The sequence below is a fragment of the Cygnus atratus genome, chromosome 20, assembly GCF_013377495.2.
Source record: "Cygnus atratus isolate AKBS03 ecotype Queensland, Australia chromosome 20, CAtr_DNAZoo_HiC_assembly, whole genome shotgun sequence".
NCBI classification, from domain to species: domain Eukaryota; kingdom Metazoa; phylum Chordata; class Aves; order Anseriformes; family Anatidae; genus Cygnus; species Cygnus atratus.
Genome location: NC_066381.1, coordinates 3,633,820 through 3,654,310, shown reverse-complemented (window position 1 = coordinate 3,654,310; position 20,491 = coordinate 3,633,820). Strand labels below are relative to the sequence as shown.

The 20,491-nt window shown below is 41.5% G+C and overlaps 1 protein-coding gene across 1 annotated transcript in view; it reads left to right on the top strand.

The window, feature by feature from the left end:
- LOC118254074 (sphingosine-1-phosphate transporter SPNS2) overlaps positions 1–20,491 on the top strand; it is a 114,815-nt gene that overhangs the window by 60,916 nt on the left and 33,408 nt on the right. Inside the window, exon 3 of the mRNA XM_035559056.2 lies at positions 779–915. Within this exon, the coding sequence (XP_035414949.2) occupies positions 779–915 (137 nt within the window). The remainder of the gene's footprint in view (positions 1–778; positions 916–20,491) is intronic.

The following is a 20,491-nucleotide window of genomic DNA, read 5'->3' as shown; positions in this document are numbered from 1 at the left end:
GTGAACTCTGAAGCTAAGGAGATTTTGCAGGGGATATTCTACCAGGAGCCTCATTCCTACCTGCCAGAAGGTCTTGGGTTAACGCTTGTTTATTTATTTATTTATTTTTTTGTGGGGAAGCCTGTTAGGGAATTGTAGGTCAAAACTGTTTCTTTTAGTGAAGTAGTTGCTCAGGGACGTGTGTAAATACAAATTCCATGCTTGTGAAAGCATCTAAGGAGGAGAACTAGAGCTCTCTGTCTAACTACAGGGCTGGTGCCAGTAGGATGAACCTGGTAATGAAAACTGTTGTTCCTTACTGCCTCATGATTGCCTTAATATACTGGTAGGATGGATAAAAGAACTTCAGTTTTTCTGGCCTGTTTCTCTCTGGTTTCTGCTGCAAGGACCAACAAGGAGCCCATGTTTGGCTTTCTGTTTAAAATTCCTTCCAGCCTTCGCTTCACCTCAGGGATGTTTGTGCAGAAGCTCTTCATTTATTCTGCCCTGGTTTTGCCAATCCCTGGATTCTGCGCTCGCAGCAGACGGTGAAGGGCTGGTGTTTTCAGACATAGTAGAAGATCAGTGCCTGAAGTTTCTCTGGGAATGAGAAAGCTGATTGATTAAGAAAACGCCGACTTCTGAAAGCCCATCAGATCGCCTGACTTTGTAAGCCAGGGCTGCAGAACATCTAATTACATGGAACTGCTCTCTAGAGGATTTGGCTTGCAGAAAATTAGTTTTCATGTTCTTGGCCTGATGTTTATTAATCATTTCTTTCCTTTTTCTCCCTTTGCAGTTTTCATTTGCAGTTTCATGGTTGCGGCACCCATCTTTGGTTACCTTGGGGACCGTTTCAACAGAAAGATCATTCTCAGCTGTGGGATCTTCTTCTGGTCAGCTGTCACTTTTTCCAGCTCTTTCATCACTGAACAGGTAAGATACCTGCAAAGGCACTTTGCGGGGTGTCCTGAATTGCTGGACAATATGTTCCTAAAAACACCCCGTGACACGGTGCTCGAGTGGAAGGTATCCATCCCTCGGGTGTGTGTTGGACATATGGTGTGTTATGCTGTCTGGCCTCTTGTGGTTGAAGTGTGATCTGGGTAACTGTTCTTCCCTAACTGTGAAATCTGTTATTCTTTGATCGTGCACGTTCATAAAAATAACAAGTGAGACTTAGCTAAACAACAGTTTTTGTTGATAGAAGAGTTTTGTTTTGGGAGAGATTCTCAAGAAACTTTAAAAGGCTTAAAAAAGACTTGAAAATAATCCATGGCTATACAGTGGGTCTCTTGTCCTCTTATATCATAGCAGAAGCCATTGGAGTTTGTTGGGAAGTCTGCTTATGGCATGTGGGATGACAAATGCATCAGTTTGTTTCCTTTCTGTCAAAGGCAGCGGATGATAGCACGGAGATTAGACATAATTTCAGCTCCTTTTACACTAGATGATGGATATGTCCGGGGAACTGATGATGGAGTTGTCAGGCTCGCTTCATTTTGTCAAGCTATGCACAGCATCCCTCACCTGCTTTCGGCACAGCCACAGCACCCCGTTTCGAGGACTCCTCTTCGTGTTCTTTTCCTCACCTATCAGAGGCACTTAGAGGAAACAATTATCTGGCAGATTCTCAAGAAGAATATCCTCTTGTTTAAATCATATTATAGAAGAGGTTTAATTGCTGCATGTGGCAACATTCCTGGAGAGACAAATCACTGCTCCTGGTAGCATCGGACTGATTTCCCCAAGAGAGGCAGGGGCATTCCTCATCCTTTCTGCCCAGCTGCGTTCCAGAGATTTCATCATTTGGGTCACGCCTAAAGAATGACAGCCTAAACCTCTCCTCCCTGCTCCCTCCTGCCCACGCACGTGCTCTGCTGTTGCTAATAACAGAGAGTTTCCACCTAAAACAGGCAGTGGCAGTCACATGTCTGTCTGGCTTTCAAGCTGGCTTGTCACTGCGTTGCTAATAAAAAAAGCGTATGGCCAAGTGCAGAAGCCTTTAACTCCTGTAAATTGTTCAGGTTTATAACTGGGCAGGAAGCATCCTTCCTAAAGAAAGAACATCTCTCATCTAAAATTAGGCTAGCCTTTTTAAAAAACAAAAACCACAACTTTCTTTTCATAGTATTCTGCAAAATCATCTGGATTGTAGCCTGAAGAGGGAAGCATTTTTTGAAGAACCAATTGGACTTCTCACATTATGGACATGCATTCATGCTCAGGTTCTCAGCAGTCTCCCTGCAATGAACCTGGTCCTGTAGTTAACAAGTAGAGGAGGAGCAGACATTACACACTGGAACTGGGCTGATGTAATCTGTGTTTTAAGAGCAGATTTTTAGTTTAAGGATTTGGGGCTAATAAGCCCCAAAGGACTAATATATTAAGGATTAATATATATGGTCATCAGTATACAGGAGCTCAGAGTGGAAGTGGTATATCCGTAGCCCAAGAGAGGGAGAATAATATATATAAAGCTGGACTATGTTTGAAACCTAAACCCCAGAGTTTTGGAAGTGACAAAAGAGCCACAATCAAAATAGCTTGATGTGTTAATTTCTCCTGGATTTACATAAATACTAACTCTGGACCCAAACTACAACCTTGGACACAAACTCCCCCATATCTAGAAAAGTCCCCTCTACTCCTTTTTACTACAGTCCTCAGCTCTACAAGGTATTCTGGAGAATTTTGCAGCTGCTGTATGGCTGTGCTCTACCCAGTGGCTGCAGCAGCAGAACAAGGTCATAAGCATAATCACAACTTCACGTGGTATCCCTGCCACTTCGGTATCCTTCTTGGAGGTCTGATCTCCAACTGTGAGGACATGCCACATTGAACAAGGTGAATTCCTGAAATACTAATGAGAAAAAGCATCAGAGAAAAGCTGATGCAGCTTTTTTTCTTTATGCAGTGACTAACCAGGCATTTTTTCAGATTTTTCGCTTTTAAGATTCATTTAAGGAGCAAAACACTGGCTTTTCTCTCAACATATTTTCCTCCTTTCTTTTAAGACAGTATGTGTGTTTGTCACAGAGAAAGGCTAGGAGTTGAAATGTGAAGAAACATTTGCTGGCAGAAATAAAAGCAGTAAGGAGGCTGCTATAAGTAGATACGTCCTATAAGTAGATACATACTATAAGTAGATACGTACTCACATCCAAGTTAGAATGAAAACCCATGGCTAGAAAGAGCAAGTTGGCACAGGCGGAGCCCATAGAATCCTGTACAGAAAACTCCTTTATGTGGTGACAACAAAAATACTGAAAGAGGCCAGAAACTATAGTCATTCAGTAGAAATAGCAAACTGTGCCTTTCTTCAAATTTTGACAGTGTCTAGTGCCCCATGAATGCTGTCACTGTGTAATTAATAGAGTACACATCCACATAGTATAGGTTTGGAGTGTAAATGGAAGCAGACAGAGGCAGAAAGCAGCTACAGTTGTTCTGGTGGACACTGAAGGCACACGAATTGTAAAGGTTTCTGGCGGTGTGTTGATAAAATTTGAATGTGTAAAGAAGAACAATCAAAAGGCCGTAATTTGAGTGAAAATGTAAATTATTTATAATATATTGTGGAAACAAGCATACAGAAAAGGACATTTTCATTCGTATCTGTCCTACTGTCAAATTATGCAATAAAGAAATACCCATGTGACAAGAAAAGAACATGGGGAGAGATTATTCACCAAGTAAATGAAGAGTGAATCTCTCATCCCCTAAGATCTAAGTTCTAAGTAATAGGCTCTCACAGGAGAGAATCAGTCCAAAATTTAAGGCTAGTTTTAGAGTATATAGGAGGTGGTAGTTACAGAATACAACAATGCATCATTTCCATGCATAGCAAAAAAAAAAAAAAAGAGAGAGAGAGAAATAGATATGTAAAGGTTTGGTTACTGTTCATGAAGTCTTATAGTAGCTTTAAAACAAATCAAAGTAACAAACCCAAATAAATACTGTATCAGAGAGTAATTCCATAAATACACCCGGTTTCATGGATGAAAATAGCTGGCGATAAATTTAACTAAAGGAAATCATCAGAAGTAACATAACTGCGATGATACTGAGAAGTTCATATTTATTCTGTTGGAAATCATCAGAAGTAACATGACTGCGATGATATTGAGAAGTTCACATTTATTCTGTTAAATAATGGAATTTGACAATTTACATCAATGCACCACTTCTTTGTAGAAAAATGACAAGTCCTCCAGCACTTTGTCTCTGATACTTGCACGTTTCTGCTCTGTAACACTGTTTAACACTTCCTAAAATAAAAGTTGTATAAAAAGTCATTAACAAACTTGTTCATTAATCTAAAATTGTTTAAAGTTGTTACATATTTAGGCAGATCTCTAGATTAGCTCTGTTTATAGAAACTTCAATAAAGCATGTATATATCTTAATTTGTATTTTGTAAGTATGAACACCTGCTTAGAAATTACTTCCCTTTATGCACGCCTTTTAATTAGTTCTGCACCTGCAAGTATACAAATTTTGGTACTTTCACCTGCAAAACCATTTTTTTGTTGATGTAGCTTCTGGCAACCATTTGGCTTTTGGCAAGCACTTTGGGGTTGTTGGTTTATGCTCCATAATAAATCAGCAAAAAATAAGTGAGCTGCTTGCACAGTGTAGAGTCACAGCACAGAGAAATTCAGTGAGCATACAAACCTTATGGAGTTTCTTTACTAAGATGCATTTCCATCCATACAAATAGCTAAATATTTGTCTCTCTCCCTCTATATCAATATAAACTCTGCTTTAATAAGTGATTATTTTTTTCTCTAGATGGCGTTTTCATGGGCATAGTGCCTGATTACCCGTGTTGTAGCTGAGCATCCTGAGCTGGCTGATAGTCCAGAACATCACTGGGAAGAGTACATAGCCCCATTTGCACCATTTTCTTGTTCTGAGCAGCTTCACATGAAACCTCTTGATTATCTGGAGTGATCAGGCCACATGCTGAGAGTTTGTTTCTGGCTACTTGGATATTCACATCTATTAGTCATAATACTACTATTAACTCTGAGAGCTGACCATTTTGGCCAGAAATCTGTCCTGAACGAAACCTTGTTTTTGGCACTAACCTTCCCACACTTCTTAGCAGAAACCTCTGAGAGCTCAGGACCCCCCTCCCTCGCAGGCAGACACCAGCTTCTTAAAGCAAGAAAGAACTTGAAGGTGGAAAGTTGCAGACTGTTCTCCCAGTCTTGTGAAATCCTGCCATTTCCCACGTGAACGTCATGAGTAAAGCATATTTCTGTGTAAAAGGGATGCTATTTAACAGATGAGCAAAGTACTCTGCTAAGTAGTTTGGCTCCACTAGGTTGGGAGACCAGGCATACCTAATAATCAAGCAGACCAGGCTGTGGTAATGTGGGTTTGCTGGGAGACATCAGATCTGCAGATGGTAACAAGTTTGGGTATGAAAAAGCAAAGAATAACAAGGTAAACAGGGAATATGCTTTTGAATCCTTCAGTTCTTTGTTTAATATTTCTGTTTAAATGTCAATATAGCTAACATGATACAACCTTCTCATTGCACCACCTGCAAGTTAATCAGCATAGGTATGTCTACTACTGTTTTTGTTTATTTTTTTCCCTTTTCCTCTTCTTTTGATTTATCTCCAAAAGAGGAAGCAAATAGTCCACTATGGAATTCCAGTTAGCCTGCAGTGCTTGCTAAAGTCCTGTGTTTCAGACTTGACAGATCTATATTTATTGCCAAAGCTCGTCTTTCAAGGAGTGCTGAAAGAGAAGCAGCAAATTGTATGAAGTATGGACAAATGGTTAGCTGAGTTAATTTTAAAAAACATAAACACAAACCAAGCCCACACCCCTACACACCATGATTCACTCCAAGGAAAAAACTGCGCTGGCAGAAGTTGTATTATAAAACATACAGCTTCTGCTCCTTTGTTTCTACTGCATAAGATAAATCCCCAGTTTGAAAACCAGAAGCAAACTAAAGCCTGAAGCCATCTTTTTTGTATGTAAGAAGGGTACGGAGTGTTTGTTATCTGGGAATCACTGTGAATTGCTAGGATGTTTATAACCTATTGTTTCATCGTATTGTTTTAGAGGGGAAATCTCTTTTAGAAAGAAGGCAGAATAGATTCTCCAAGCACCTTATATATACACTCAGTCCTTTCCCTCACATGCAATTCTCGACTCTTTGTGTGGCTGTTGCAGAAATCTGTGCTGGGGCTGACATGGGATGCTCCTGGACAATGGCTCTTGGTTGCCTCTGGTGTATTTTGCCAGCCCTTAATGTGGCACTGGAGCCCTACAGATGAGCATCAGCTATTGACATTTGGATTTCTGCATGCTTGCCCTTTTTCTTGACTGCTCTGGAAAAATATTGTCCCTGAGGCAGAGTTTTGAGTGGGTCATACAGTACGGTAGCATTGCTGTTTTGACCATCAGCAGTGTCAACGGTGAAATTGCCAAGTGCTGCTATTGCAGCCATGTGCATAGTGCTAGTATTGTACCCTGCTGCTCTGCCTGGGAGCTGTAGCCCAGTCCTGCTTTGCCTCTACTCTGTTAAGATGAGACGTGATGATCTGCACATCCTTTCCTTCCCCCCAGCTATCAGAGCTCCCTCCTCACCACGGCAGAGCCACTGTGCTGTGGGACAGCGTGAGGGAGGATGCTGTGCTAAAGCTGGGTGGAGGAGAGGGAAAGGACAAGGGCTCTCATCACCGCCCTGCACAGAGGCTCCACTGCAGAACCAAGTTCTTTAGGGGCTGAGTCTGCATCACTTTCCCTAATACCTGAGAGCACTTGTATTATCTTGCATGATCTCATCTGGATTATGTGAGGGGGATTGGAGGAAAATAGTAATTCATTTTTCATTCTTTCAATAATGAAGCATTGCCTGGGCTGGTATTCAGGTGTGCTGGGCATCTGTCTAGTCTGCTAGTGTCTTCAACACAGCTGATACCAAATACTGAATGGGAAACTGTCTCCATGTAAAAGCAACATCTTCTCGTGCACAGACAAGTGTAATGATTTGAACTCTTGAATCGTGGGTCTTCATTGTTCACTCAGATTTTGCTGACCTAGGACAAAGGAGATGGGAGAAGATTTACATAGATGCAGTAGCTGCAGCTTGCTGAGATAAAGTGAGTGTAGAATTACCAAATTACCATTGCGTGTTTGTCCCTGACTGCTTTACACTTGTACCCTGTCCCTTTCTACCTGTCCCTCTTGCAAAGGAAATCATAAGTGAAAACCAGGTTAGGGGGTTCCCAGAGCATCAGCCCCAAAAAGACAATCAATAAAAGAAGGAGGCTTTTCCTAGGTGTTACCAGAAATGTAAGTGGTGTATTTTCAGCTTGGAGTGTTTTTTGCCTTTCCAGTATTTGCATCTATGTATCTGTAAAGCACTTGGGAAGAGTTATTGAAAACCCAGCTGGTGATGGCTGCCAGGAGAGAGTCAGTGTAGCTCCAAAGCTTATTCAGAAAGTTTATTCATAGGATGGAAAGAAGGAACTGAAGGAAACCATCACAAGGAGTATCTCTACCATATGTAACATTTCCAGTCTGCAGTGGGTCTCAAACAGGGCTGGCTGTGCTCTCACCTCCAGGACCTGAGAGCAAGCAAGGTTACAGCCCCAAGTCACAGCTCCCCAGAGGTTGGGGCAGTCAGACACCACCCTTTGCTACATATTTTGGGGTTATTAAGTCTGAAATAGTGCAAAATCTGAATCAAATGCTGTGGATGCTGAAATAAGAAGGGATGCTTCTGTCGTTCAGTGTTGTAACTCACCTGAACTGATGCATCCTGTTGCCAGTTCATTAAAGCGAAGGCAGCAATTTGCACGGAAATGTCAGAACTGCTCCTCAGAGCTCAGGCATTTTCTGGAGCAGGTGAACAGAGGTTTATGCTGGGAGAGAATCCAGAAATAGGCTTGAGGCTAAATCCTAATTTGCCTTAGGTCTCTGTGAGGGCTCCCTGTAATTGCCTTTTTCAGAGAGCCATTGGTTATCTGGGTTATTGGAAGATGTGTAAATCATTATCATTGGGTCTGTGACTGTGGTTCTGATTCAGCTCGTCCTTTGGAAGTCTGTGGGAGCCTTTTCTGTGTCCTTGTGGGAATTGAGTCAGACCCTACATCTTTTTAATCAATATGCTTACATTTGGTGCTGTTTCATTGGATCAGGAAGATTCCTAGACACCAGCTGGGGACTGTGGTACAGGCATGAAAGATCTTCAAAGGCTGAAGACCTTCACAGCTTTGTCCCATTGTTATGACAAAACCTGAATTTACAGTCTCTAGGTTGGAGAGGAGGAAGAGTGAGCTGCTGTGCCTGTTAATAGATGGTTTGGAGGCAATGCCTGCTTGTAACTTCCATCCTGCCTGTCCTGCTTTTATTGTGCCTGAGCAGGAAATCTCACCTGAACCAGTTATTTGCTGAGGAAGCAGAGGGAAGAGGGCGTATTTATTTCATTGCCAGGCTGTGTGTGTCTTGGAAGCATTCCTTCTTGTGTTGTTAAAATGTTAAAACATGTCTGTTAAAATGTATATTCATCTTGTCATACTGCAGCAGAGGCCTCACACCAGAGCATGCTGGTGGACCACGAAAAGGTTGTCTTATTGCTTCAACACTGTCTTATTGGAAGTCTCTAAAATGCTTTAGCATAGTGCTTTATAAATAATTATTACAGCATCTTAAGGTCAACCACATTCAGAACATCCCCAGACAGGAAGAAAAGGAAAACGTTCCTTAAATAGACTGAGATTGAACCAGTTGGGAAAAAAAATAGTGCTGCATGTGAGCTTCCAAACAGACCTTGAAATACTGAGTAAGGAATTACAAAATGTTGTACCAGTTTGACATGGTCCTTGCAGTGGCGGCTGTGACCCGAGGAACACAAACCACTCCTGATGCAGTGTTCCCCCATCGCATGCTGTGCTCCAGTACTGGGGAAGTCTGCTTGGGTCAAACGAGTTCAGGAGGCAAAGCAGTCTGGATGGCACCGGGTGATCCTGTCCCTTTGGAAGTAAGCTTCCCAGATAACTGTGTAGTGAGGGTACTGGATTATGTCCCCTCCTGCTTCACTAGTGTGCTCAAATATAGGTCTGGAGAGACGTTACTGTTTGTTTGAGGATGTAAGCTGACGTGCACTTAGCATGGATGGAAGTGAGGCAGTTTATGGCTAGTGTTCTTGAAGCTTATGACTTGGAAAGAAGCATGATGCTTCAGGAAAGTTTGATTAACGATGCCTGACAGACAAAGAAAATAAACAATTAATTAAACCCAGTTTAAGGCTCATTAGGGGACCTGGAAACAAAGCTAGTCTAGCAGGGCCTAGGTGGGGCTTGAAAGTTGGGCATATTGTCCTGAAAAAAAGGATGCAGGAGAGAGAGAAAGTGTTATTCAGCTGCTTCGGCTTGTGTTCAGATGCAAAAGGATGGATTTGGCCTTTTTTTTTTTGGTCGAGCTCTTAGTTGCCTACTAACAGAAAAGCATCGGTCACACTGTAGGAAGTGTAAGTGATTCTTCAGTAGCCCACACACTCCGTGGCCTCCTGGGTCATGCATAAAGGCTCAGAAAAGGACTATTGTGTTCCGAGTAATGTGCAAATAGTGTGAAGATGGGAAGTGTCTTATGGTACTGGCTGCTAAATCAGTCTTTTGAAGTGCTGGCATTGCTTTTTAAATGCATCAAGTTCACATGGCACACAAAACACTGGATTTGCAATTCAGATAACAACGAATTAGAGTACTAATCTCAGCCCCATGTAATGGGTTTGGAGCTGGAAGTTCCTGGGAATGGTGCTGATCATCGTGTCTGAACATGATGGGCACGGTCTCATGAGAAGATAGTGACATAACAAATGCATTTAACATAGTTAAATGGGATTGTCATTTTGTCAAATCAACTGGCTTTTGAGAATGAAATAAAGCTACAGCATGTCAAAACCTTGCCAATTTATAACGCTCCAAGAAGCATGTAACAACTGTTTAAGGAAGATCGTGAATAAGAAGCTAGGTAGGAGGAATTGGTAAATGCATCAGCTCCTCTCTGGAAATCTGATGCTAAAAGTGAGACATCACTCAGATGTAAGCCAAGCATATTGTAAGGTCGGCCTTTCTCACAGTGCTCGGGTGCTCCTGGATCCTGGCTGAGTCAGCAAGCCAGAGAAGTGTGAGAACAGAAAGCAAGAAATAAAATTTGCTTTAGAGTCTGGAATGATTCCAATGGTTTTTCAGCAAAGTTCCCTACAAGATCTGCTGTGCTGGTGTACTTAAGCCTATATTGTGTACAAAGGAAAATATGCTAAGAATCAGTGAAACAATCAGAGTAGGTAAAGACGCTGGGGCTGTAGCTTTCTTTGAGGTTATTTCATTTAAACCTTGAGTTATTCCATTACAGCGTATACTTTATTGACTATTAGAAATCATTCTACCCTTGAAAATACATATACTTAGTACAAAACTTTCACACCTGGGTGTCTCAGTCAGTTGGCTGATGCTTTTTTCAAAGGGTGCTGAGAAATCATAGTTTTTGCAATTGTCTCAGGGAGAGGAACATGGGGTTCTGCTCTTCAAGAACCTGTTGGATTTGACTAAATTTCAATTTAAAAATTGATCCAAACCAAAGTAAAGCATGATTGAGCCAAGACAGCCCATCAGGTTAATGTGGTTAGATCTCGTAAGTTTCTATAAGCTCAAAGAAGGTGGAGATGTTGTTAGCGTTGTGTTCCACTGCCTGTAATTTTTTATTCTGAAAAAACTGCTATTTGTTTACAGCCAGGTTGCCTGGATTCAGTCTCTGCTCATGACTCATCCTGTGGCTGGAACGACAGCCTGTTGCTGCCTGTGAATACTCTTCAGTGTTGTGTATTCCAGGTGATATTCCAGCTACTGTTATCTGAAAATCTGTCTGTCAAGAGCCTTGCATGGTTTCCACATTTGCAAAACTATGCTGTGGTTCTCCCAGTCTTTGTGATAACGTTATGGTTGTCTTGGCACATCCTGGTAAGGGAATGGTGATAATGGCTAATGCTGGAGATATTTGTTGCAAGTGCCACTAAGTGTGTCCCGCATGACAGATTTGGAACAAGAAACAACAGTTTGTTTCCGACCCAGAACTGCTAAGGTTTCTCAGGGGAGCACTTTTGGAAGATACATTCTGGCCAAACTGTGTGTAATGGTGCTGTAACACAGATAAATGGCCACTATTTCAGCCATCTGAAATGTTACAGGCTCCTTTTTTGTCTGACACCAGATCCACAAGGATGAAAAGAAGTGCTTTAACTCAGTGTCCTAGCAAGCACTGGCAACATGGGGCACTTTATGATCCCTGTGATTTATTTGAAAACATCAACCTTTTTCTTTAAGGTCTATTTTATAAGCAGCTGTGCATGTAGCTCTCCACCGGACGGTGTTCTGGTGAATAAGCAAGCTGCTCTGTTACATTCCTTCCAGCTACATTCCAGACCCCCATCTTTAATGCAATATTAATGACCAAGACTAAATTGAGAAGAACATAAATCCCAACGTTTGAGTGTCATGTAATGTTTTTACCAAGTCAGGTCAATCAAATGAAAAGCCCTTCAATTAGTAAGCTGAAATCCAGCTTTGTCTTAACTGAGGCTTTTGCCCTGACCCGGTGGTGATGCTTCATCACCCAGTATCTTGCAATTACATTACTTAATTAGACAGAGAATGGGAATTAGGCTTACTCTTTTTTCTTTTTCCTACTCCACAGTAACTGAAAAGTAATAGAAAAGTCTCTCAGGACTGCCACAGGTTTGAAGAGAGGGCAGTGGTGGGAGGCTGGATTTCAGAGGAGCGAAGAAAATCTTGGCCCTGATTTTTGTATGTATGGAGCACACAGCACCTCCCTGCTGGCTCTGGGAAGCACCATGGGAGTCTTGCTACTTTCAGGGTATTTTTTTTTTTTCTCCAGAGTGCTTAATTAGGTGCTTCACTTTAGAGCCTATCTGTAGGTATCCAGTTGTTAAAACACTTTAGTTGCTGATTGAAGTGCATGAGAAGTGAAAAAGTAGCATCTTATAGTCTTTATTGGTTAATCTTACATACTAAATGATAATATAAACCTCATAATATAAGATCACTTTAATCAGCCAGCATCTCAAGTAGATTTCCAAATAAAACTCTCCACATTCAATTAAGTGTGCCTGAACAGGCCACCTGGGAGAACTAAAGCCATTAACAAATACTAGAGACAATCAAAGGAAAGGTGAGTGGACTTTGCTTCATCTCCCTTGCTAAATTCTATGTATAAATATGTATTTAGTTCTCTTTCTCCTTGCTGTAGTCTCTCTTGTACTCCTTGGGGGGCTCTGAATACCAGATGAATTTTCCCAGAAGGAAATTGTTCAAAGGTGAGGAGCTTAGAGCTAAGAGTTGGTAGGCCACTGAATGCATCCAAAATGAGCTGAAGTTTTGAAGTGTTTGACACGGTGTAGTTGGATGCTATAGAAGAATCAGATTTGCTTTAGAAACTGTAGTGTAAATCCATCCTAATTCAAAGGGTTATAAATTAATGCTTGAGTAAATGACTGAACAAGTGTGCTGAGGTTTCAGTAACTCAGCAGCTTGCATCTTGGTATGGTTTACTGGTCTTGGTATGGTTTACTGTTCTCATCTGTAACATGCTTGTAACCTCCAGCCACCATATAATAAGCATGTCTGAATCAAAAGAGCATATTCTCTAATACATTTATTTGCTGTGCCTATCTATGTGGAGAAGCAGGTTGGATACTTGAAGGAAGGCTGAGAGCATTTTCACTTCAGTGTTTAACCTGAAAGTAACCTGCTCTGGAGAATTCAGGGGAAGGCCTTTGGGTATGTACGATAAGCATCCTTCACTGGGCATGAATATTTAAACTTGTACACTTCCTGTGCCCAAGAAGATTTCAGGGAAACCAAGTGAAGAAAAGCCTGTTTGCAGTGAAGGCAATAGAGACACAGTAGATAAGATGGTGTCTGCCCTATGGATGTGAGAATTTGAACAGCTTACCTTTGCTAAGGTAGCATCCTTCCTCCAGAACTGTGCTCCTACCCCTAGAGAGCCTGTAGCGATGTTTCAGAAAAGCTGACTTGTTGCTCTGTTATTACTGTTCACTGTCCAGTATGCCATGTAATGGGTAACATCCTTCACTTCAAACCAGGTAAACTGCTTGGTCAAGCTCTGATGTGTGCAGGGGTACTTGGGCTTTCAGGCTCAGACATTCAACTGCTGGAGGGTTCTTCTCACAGTAAGCTTGGCTGAAGGAGGTGCTGTTCAGGGAGGCAGTGGAAAGCCCCAAGAACAATTTTGGCATGACCCTGAGCCAGTGTATACTCTCGACATCAAGTGTGTTTGGAAAGACCTAGAGGACCTTTATTTCTGTACCTAAAATCTGCTTTACAAAGCTTTGAATAGCCTTCATCCTCTGGAAATCAGCTTTGCAAATTCTTGCTGTCTTTTCCATGTCATCAAACAATACTGAGGAATGCATAGCTCCCTGGGGAGGCTCAGACTCAGCCCGCTGTGTTGCTTTACTTTCAGAGCTTTTTATCAAAGACTCGATCCAACCCAGAGCTGCAGTGAGAAATGCTGAATAGGATGTGAAGCACAGGCAATCGTGCATTAATGAGGACACGGCTGTATGGCCTCCCAGTTCTATCTCGTTGATGCCTGCAGCTGGAGAGAGTGTAAGACCAAATGTTCTTGTAAGCCTTTTCAAGATGTCATCTGGCCTCAGATATGGAGAAGAAAAGGTTTAGGGGGATCCTATCAATGTGTATCAATACCTTATAGGCGGCAGTAAGGGTGGAGCCAGACCCTTCTCAATGATGCCCAGTGGAAAGAGGAGGCAATAGGCATAAGCTGAAATAAGAAAATTCCATTTAAAGATAAGAAGAAACATTTTTACTGTGAAGATGTTAAAATACTGTAACAGGTTGTCCAGAGAGGCTGTAGCTTCTCCATCCTTGCAGATATTCAAGACAATACTGAGCTACCTGTTATGGTTGACCCCACTTTGAGCAGGGGACGTGGACTAGGTGATCTGCAGGGGTTTGTTCCTTCCAACCTCAACCATACTTTGATTCTGTGATGTGCAGGCAAAGGAGAAGAACGGTGTGAAAATGATGAGGAAAGATGGACTTGACTTCAAGAGTTCAATTTGAAAGGAGGCAACCGTAGAACTTAAATCCAATACAAGGTACAGAAAATGTTGCGTGCAGCAGTGACTTACAAGGCAGCTGTGGTTATGAAGAGATGGGGAGTGAAAAGTGGTTATTTGTAAGTGATGACATGCACTACGAGGGGAAAAAAGAGGGGTCTAAGCCCACTTGCTTCTCTGCAGTGGACCAAATGGCAAAAGAACCAGCAACTGCAGTGAATCTCCCCAAGCTTCCCTGCCAGCACCACTCATGGCTGTTAAAGGAAAAAAGTCATGGTGGAGGTGAGAAGAGTTGTTTATAGCTATCCAGACAGATAACTGTACTATGAACCTCTAAGTGCATGTGCATCTCTCTATTAAAAAATATTAAAATAATAGATAGCTGAGTGCTAGCAGCTCACACCATTACATCAGAGCTGATATTTCATCAGCCTGTTGCCAACCAGGCTCCGCACAAGCATGCACCATGGTTAGGCCATTTCTATGCCACACAGATTAAACATAAGCAGCTCCTTTCAGTTGTGGGAAATCCTGAAAACAATGCTTACCCAACCTATTAAAGCAGAAGGAAAATACCTACCAACAAAACATCTAGTGAACAGTTCTGCTCCCATGGTTTTATATATTTTGTTTTCTCTGATGGCAATCTTCATGATTGATTAGTTAGGAATACTTGTAGATGAAGGCAGATATTTGTCTTCCCTTGTTCTTGCACAAAGATCTCCCTGACAGTAAGAAACCAAATGGCCAAAATTTGGCATGAATATTCAGTTGCTTAAAAGTCTAGGCTGCACTTGACAGAAAGACATGCTCTTCAGGACTGGCACAGAGAGAATCACAAATGCTGAATATATATCCCCTCTCTAGCTTTTAATAAGTTTGATTCTCTTTTAATTGAAGGACATTTAGGACCATTCACACATGACAAGGTAAGAGGTAGGATTTTGTGGTCTGTTATCTAGATGTGACACACCATTGCTAAGCTCTGTGTGGACCCAGGACTTGTATCCAACATGGTAAGCCAATGCCTTTGTTACATGTATTCAAAATGTATAAAGCTTTGGGAGTGCACAGAGCTGGGAGATGTATTTAGGCTTATCTATTCTGCTGTAACCTTTGTCATCCTCCTGAGACACAGAATGGAATTTAAAACATCAACATCGTCATTTAATGTCAACTTGTCTTTCGTGACATGTGAATGTTCCTGTTTGACTTGGAAACTTTCAGGTTCTTAAAGGTGACTCCATCATTGCTGGGAAGACTAAAAGAAATGGAGTGTTTGGTGTCTAAACAAATATGTCACCTGCATTTGTAATTTCATTCCATTGCTCAGCTCTTCTAGTGACTCTCAGCTAATGAGCTGGAATTTAAACTGTGAGTTTAGAGGAGCCAATGCTCTTAGTCACAATACCGATACTCAGAAGCATATTCCTGTTTTGGTTTGCATCATGATTAATGGCACAGCTTTGTGTACCTGTGGTGAAGGGTGAGGTGTGTCATCTTTAACCACTTAGATCCCTGCAAAATGCTGATAGGGCTAGGAAAACTCAATGAAATGCAACAAATGGTGTTTGTGTGACCAGGGCAAATGTTTGCATGTAAATGCAGCTGTCTGTCAAAAGGGACCACAGCTGTCCAGCCCTTGAATATTCTTTTGAGCTCCTTGGGCTTTACTTTGGTCAGCTGACTCCTGCAGTATACCAGATATACTATATCATATATATATACATATATATCAGATATAATATATCAATTATCTGTCTTCAGTTGGTCTAACTGATCACTTGGGACTGCTGTGGTACACTGGATATTATCAGTGCAACACCCTGCCAGACACAGAAATGCAAGAGTGTAACTACAGTACAGTTCAGCGGAGTTTCCTCTAGAAACTCACAGAAATTAAATCAATCCTGATGCTTTCTCCTTAGTTTCCACACATCTATTCTAGACTTTATGTAGGAGTCCTACTGGCATGGTGACATGGATCGTTTTCTCTATGCATGTCTTCTTTCCAAGGATGCAAACCCTTGCTTGTTGCATAATGTTTATATATAATAAAAAAGAATGTATTGCAAGCCTAAGTAGTTCAAACATGGAATTTCATGGTCCTGAGCCTTCTTTTAGAGAAGTTAAATGCAGAATCTGTAGGAGGTTAACTCAATGTCCTTGTAATGAGAAGGGAGCAGATGCAGTTGCTGGAGCTGTATGACAAAGCCTTCTTTTAGACCAGCAACATTGGTTGAAAACATAGCTTGCACTGGTGCTGTGCATTCATACTAGTAATTTGCACTAGGTTGGCTGGATCTGTGTGATTTTACCAGTCCATGTGGCCCTAATCTAAATGAAGCATGCATTGAGCTTGTTTTAGAGACCCTTACAAGCTACTTCACATACAAATGCAAATACTTAATAACTAAAGCTTAAGGATCATGTGATTCTTTAGACAGTAAATCTGGTGGTTCAGAGTTGTACACATATTTGGCAGCTTATAGGTTTATCACTTACAGCTAATCTTTTAGAGAACTGTGGCTTAATTCCTTTTGTTAACTAATTAAGAAAGAGAAAGAAGTTAAAGCTGCAATTAGACCTATTAAGACTTGTATTACTCACTCAATGGTCTGTGCAACTAGGATAAATGTATAATTAGGAGGTTTGTCCAAACATGATTAAAGCTAGTCATGTGTCCTAGGCCATCAAATATTGATGTGTGCATGAGATTGAGAGTAAAGTCAATATGAAAATGTGAGTACAAACCATGTCATACTTTTCAGAGAAAATATATGATCTCTCTTTTGGCGTATTATAAATATTTCATGCAAATCATGAAAGCTTTTTTCAGATGAAAATCCTGGAAGGATCATGTCTGGCCTGTAGCTCCTTGTGGGCTAGTATCATTGGCAGCAGTAGTTATACCAGGTCCATCTGACCCCATCAGCTATTGCTGTTGTTGTGTGCAGCTTGCTGATAGTTTAAGAAATCTAGAAGTTATCAGGCAGTGCATCTCTATTGGAACCATAAACCATAGAATGTCTTGAGATGGAAGGGATCCACAAAGATCATCGAGTCCAACTCCTGGCTCCACACAGGACCACCCAAAAAATCAGACCCGATGACCCCTATGTCTGAGAGCCTTGTCCAAATGCTCCTTGAACTCTGGCAAGCTCGGTGCTTGCACTTCCCTGGGGAGCCTGTCCCAGTGCCCGACCACCTCTGGGTGCAGAACCTTTCTCTAACACCCAGCCTGACCCTCCCCTGCCCCAGCTCCATGCCGTTCCCTCGAGTCCTGTCGCTGTCCCCAGAGAGCAGAGCTCAGCACCTGCCCCTCCGCTCCCCTCATGAAGGAGCTGCAGGCCGCCATGAGGCCTCCCCTCGGCCTGCTGTGCTCTGGGCTGAGCAATCTGAGTGACTTTAGCTGCTCCTCATGCATCTTGCCCTCTAGACCCTTCACTGTCTTTGTTGCCCTCCTTTGGACATTCTCTAATATCCTTCTTATGTCCTTTTCATATTGTGCCCAAAACTGCATGCAGTATTTGAGGTGAGGCCGCACTAGCTCAGTAATCAGCTGATTCCCTGAGGCATAAGGATTTGTATCCCCCTTCAAAAACTTGTATCTGTTTTGGGGGTTGGGTTTCTTTTTTGGGTTTGCTAGTCTTCAAATTACAAAGTAGTAAATTCTTCAGCTTAGAGCCAGGGCATGTTTTTCCTTCCATACAGTTAAGAGACGGGAAGAAGGGCAGGTCCACTGACCTTATCTGCCTCAGGTAAAAGTGCATGAGGGCTTTCTCTGTGCACTAGTTTCTGGTGCTGGCCTCTCTTGAAGGGAGATTCCCAGGAAGACTGTGGCAGTTCGGGATCTCTGTCAGCCACCATTCTTTCCATATTTTGGTGTGTTTTTTTTTTTGTCGTTGTTGTTTGTTTGTTTGTTTTTTGTATACTGGAATCTTCCCTGTATTGCATCTTAATGGCCCATTTGTGGCACATACAAGTTGGCAAAAGAGACTTCAGCACCTCTGCATCCTAAATTGCCCCCAGAGCTCATAGCAGTTGCATAGTATGGATCAGGTGTCCCAACCACAACCCCTCTCCAGCTGTCCACATCCATGCTCGAGCTGGTGCCTAGGAGCCCTGCTGCAGCATGGCTGTGTCTGTGATCATCTCTGCAGCACTTTCAGCTGAAGCACAGGCAGGGAAGTGTATTACTGCCATACAACCCATTCAAAGAAAACCATTGCATCTTTACAAACCAGGGGTTGTTGTCAGCTCTCAAGGAGATGCAGACATCTCTGACACAACTGTTAGCGAAAATGAAAGGCATAAATAAATTGTTTGCTGTAATAACTCTGTTTCAAAAACCTTTAGTTGCTAGTGCTGACCCAGAGAAAAAGACACTGAAGTCTTGAAGCTGCTGGTCTTAACCTGCGGAAATGGAATAAGCTCAGGTGCTGAAAGTTTACCAAGTCTTTTTCAATTTTCCTGCCAGAGTGAGAAGTATTTGCGCAGATGAACAAATTACAGAACAGCTCCAAAGCAATGCAGAAAAGAATAAGTTTCTTAATATATACCAATTTCTGCTTGGGGAACAGTGAAATTCATTTACTGGTTCCCTCTCTTAGCTGCCTTTGCTGCTCTTAAGGGCAGATAATGTAGAGAAGAATTTGGCTGGTGTCAGCCCTTTTTGTCTAGCTAAATTGCTGAGAGTCCTGGGGTAGGCAAAGATGATAAAGTACTTGGGGGAAAATGTAGTGTAGAGGAAATGGTAGAAGTGTCCTGCTCTGGCTATGGAGGAGAATGGAGCTTCCTGTGTATGAGTAATATCTGTCATTCCTATTTGTTTATGTCGGTTGTAATATTCACATACAAAGAGAGAGAAAAACATGTGCGTATGGGTGTATGTGTATATAAATACACACATTAAATAACAGTTGTCTACATTGCATACATAGTGGTTTTGGGATTCATTTCTAAGTGGTTCGTGGTATATCCATGGCCCAAATGAGTAGCAGAATAAGAATTTTGGAGTTGTTTTGTTGTTTGTATTTTTTTTCTATATGAAAAATGAAAAGATTAGGCCTCTCTCTGAGAGGACTGTTTTTTTATCTTGGGGGGAGGTACCCAGCTCTCCCTGTTCAGAGATGACAAAACATATGTTTCTCTAACTGTTATTAGAGATGGAAGATTTAAGGCTATAGCTTACTGAAACAAATTACTTTTTTTTTTTTTTGTATTGGTACTGAGAGAAAGTGTGCTAGCAAAAATCCAGAGATCTTTCAGAAAGATTGGAACAGGCATTGGCTTTGCAATCTTACAGAGCTCTAAAACAAGGCACAACATGATAAATTATAATTGTCTGGTATTGTTTTAGATTTTTAATGTTGTGCCTTGTCATTACACCTAAATAGCTGTATTATCCATAGTCCCGAATATATCATCTCAGAATGGAAATAACATTTATGTCTTTATGTACATTTTGTTTTTATAAGATTGCTTACATTACCATATGAAGTCAAAATGTCATGATGTAAATTTGGATACCTTTTCTTCAGAGAATATAGTTAAAATAGTAAGTAGATATTTGGAGTGTGTAAGCAAGGGATAAGACAGAGAGGAGGAATCAAGGAGGAAGTAGGGGAGAAGAACAAGTATGTTACTTGTTGCAGATGATTTCATTGTATGAGGACTCTGACTGAATAGCATTGATGGAACCAAGTCACTCTTTGCCACAATTAGAATTTTTCCCACAATTTTCCTGCTTTAAGCAGTGTTTGACAGGAAGCTTATAACAACATTATTTGGAGGAAATCTCTGTCCAGTGCAATCAGGGAGTGATTCCTGGCTGGTAAGCACAAACCTGAGGCATTTTTATGTAGATATTTCAAATTTGAGGAACATCCAGTGCATTTGCAAATTTGTCGTTCTACAGGTGTAACAATCACATACTCATTCCAAGTCTGACAGATGACTGTTTTGCCTGTCACACTCTCTGTGATCCAAGACTGAACCTCTTAGGAAACCAAAATCAGCCTCCAGTTCCCCCTACTTTCTAATTCTGCATAACTAAGTCATTCAGTGTGTTATAAATACTGTTGCTCATTCCAAATACATTGGGTACCTGTGCACCAATCATTGTCAGCATACTTCTGTAGTAATGTGGAGTGGTTTAGCATTGGGCAACTGGCATAAATTAAAAACTTGAGTCACAGTATTGCCCTTTCTGCATACACCCACACATCTCTGTTACATATGTGCCGCTTATGGGAGTTAGATGAATGACAGCAGCACCGCAAACGCCCTACCAGCAAACAAGGAACTTGTACACACTCAGAAAATAGGTATCGATGCAAGATTTACGTCAAAATA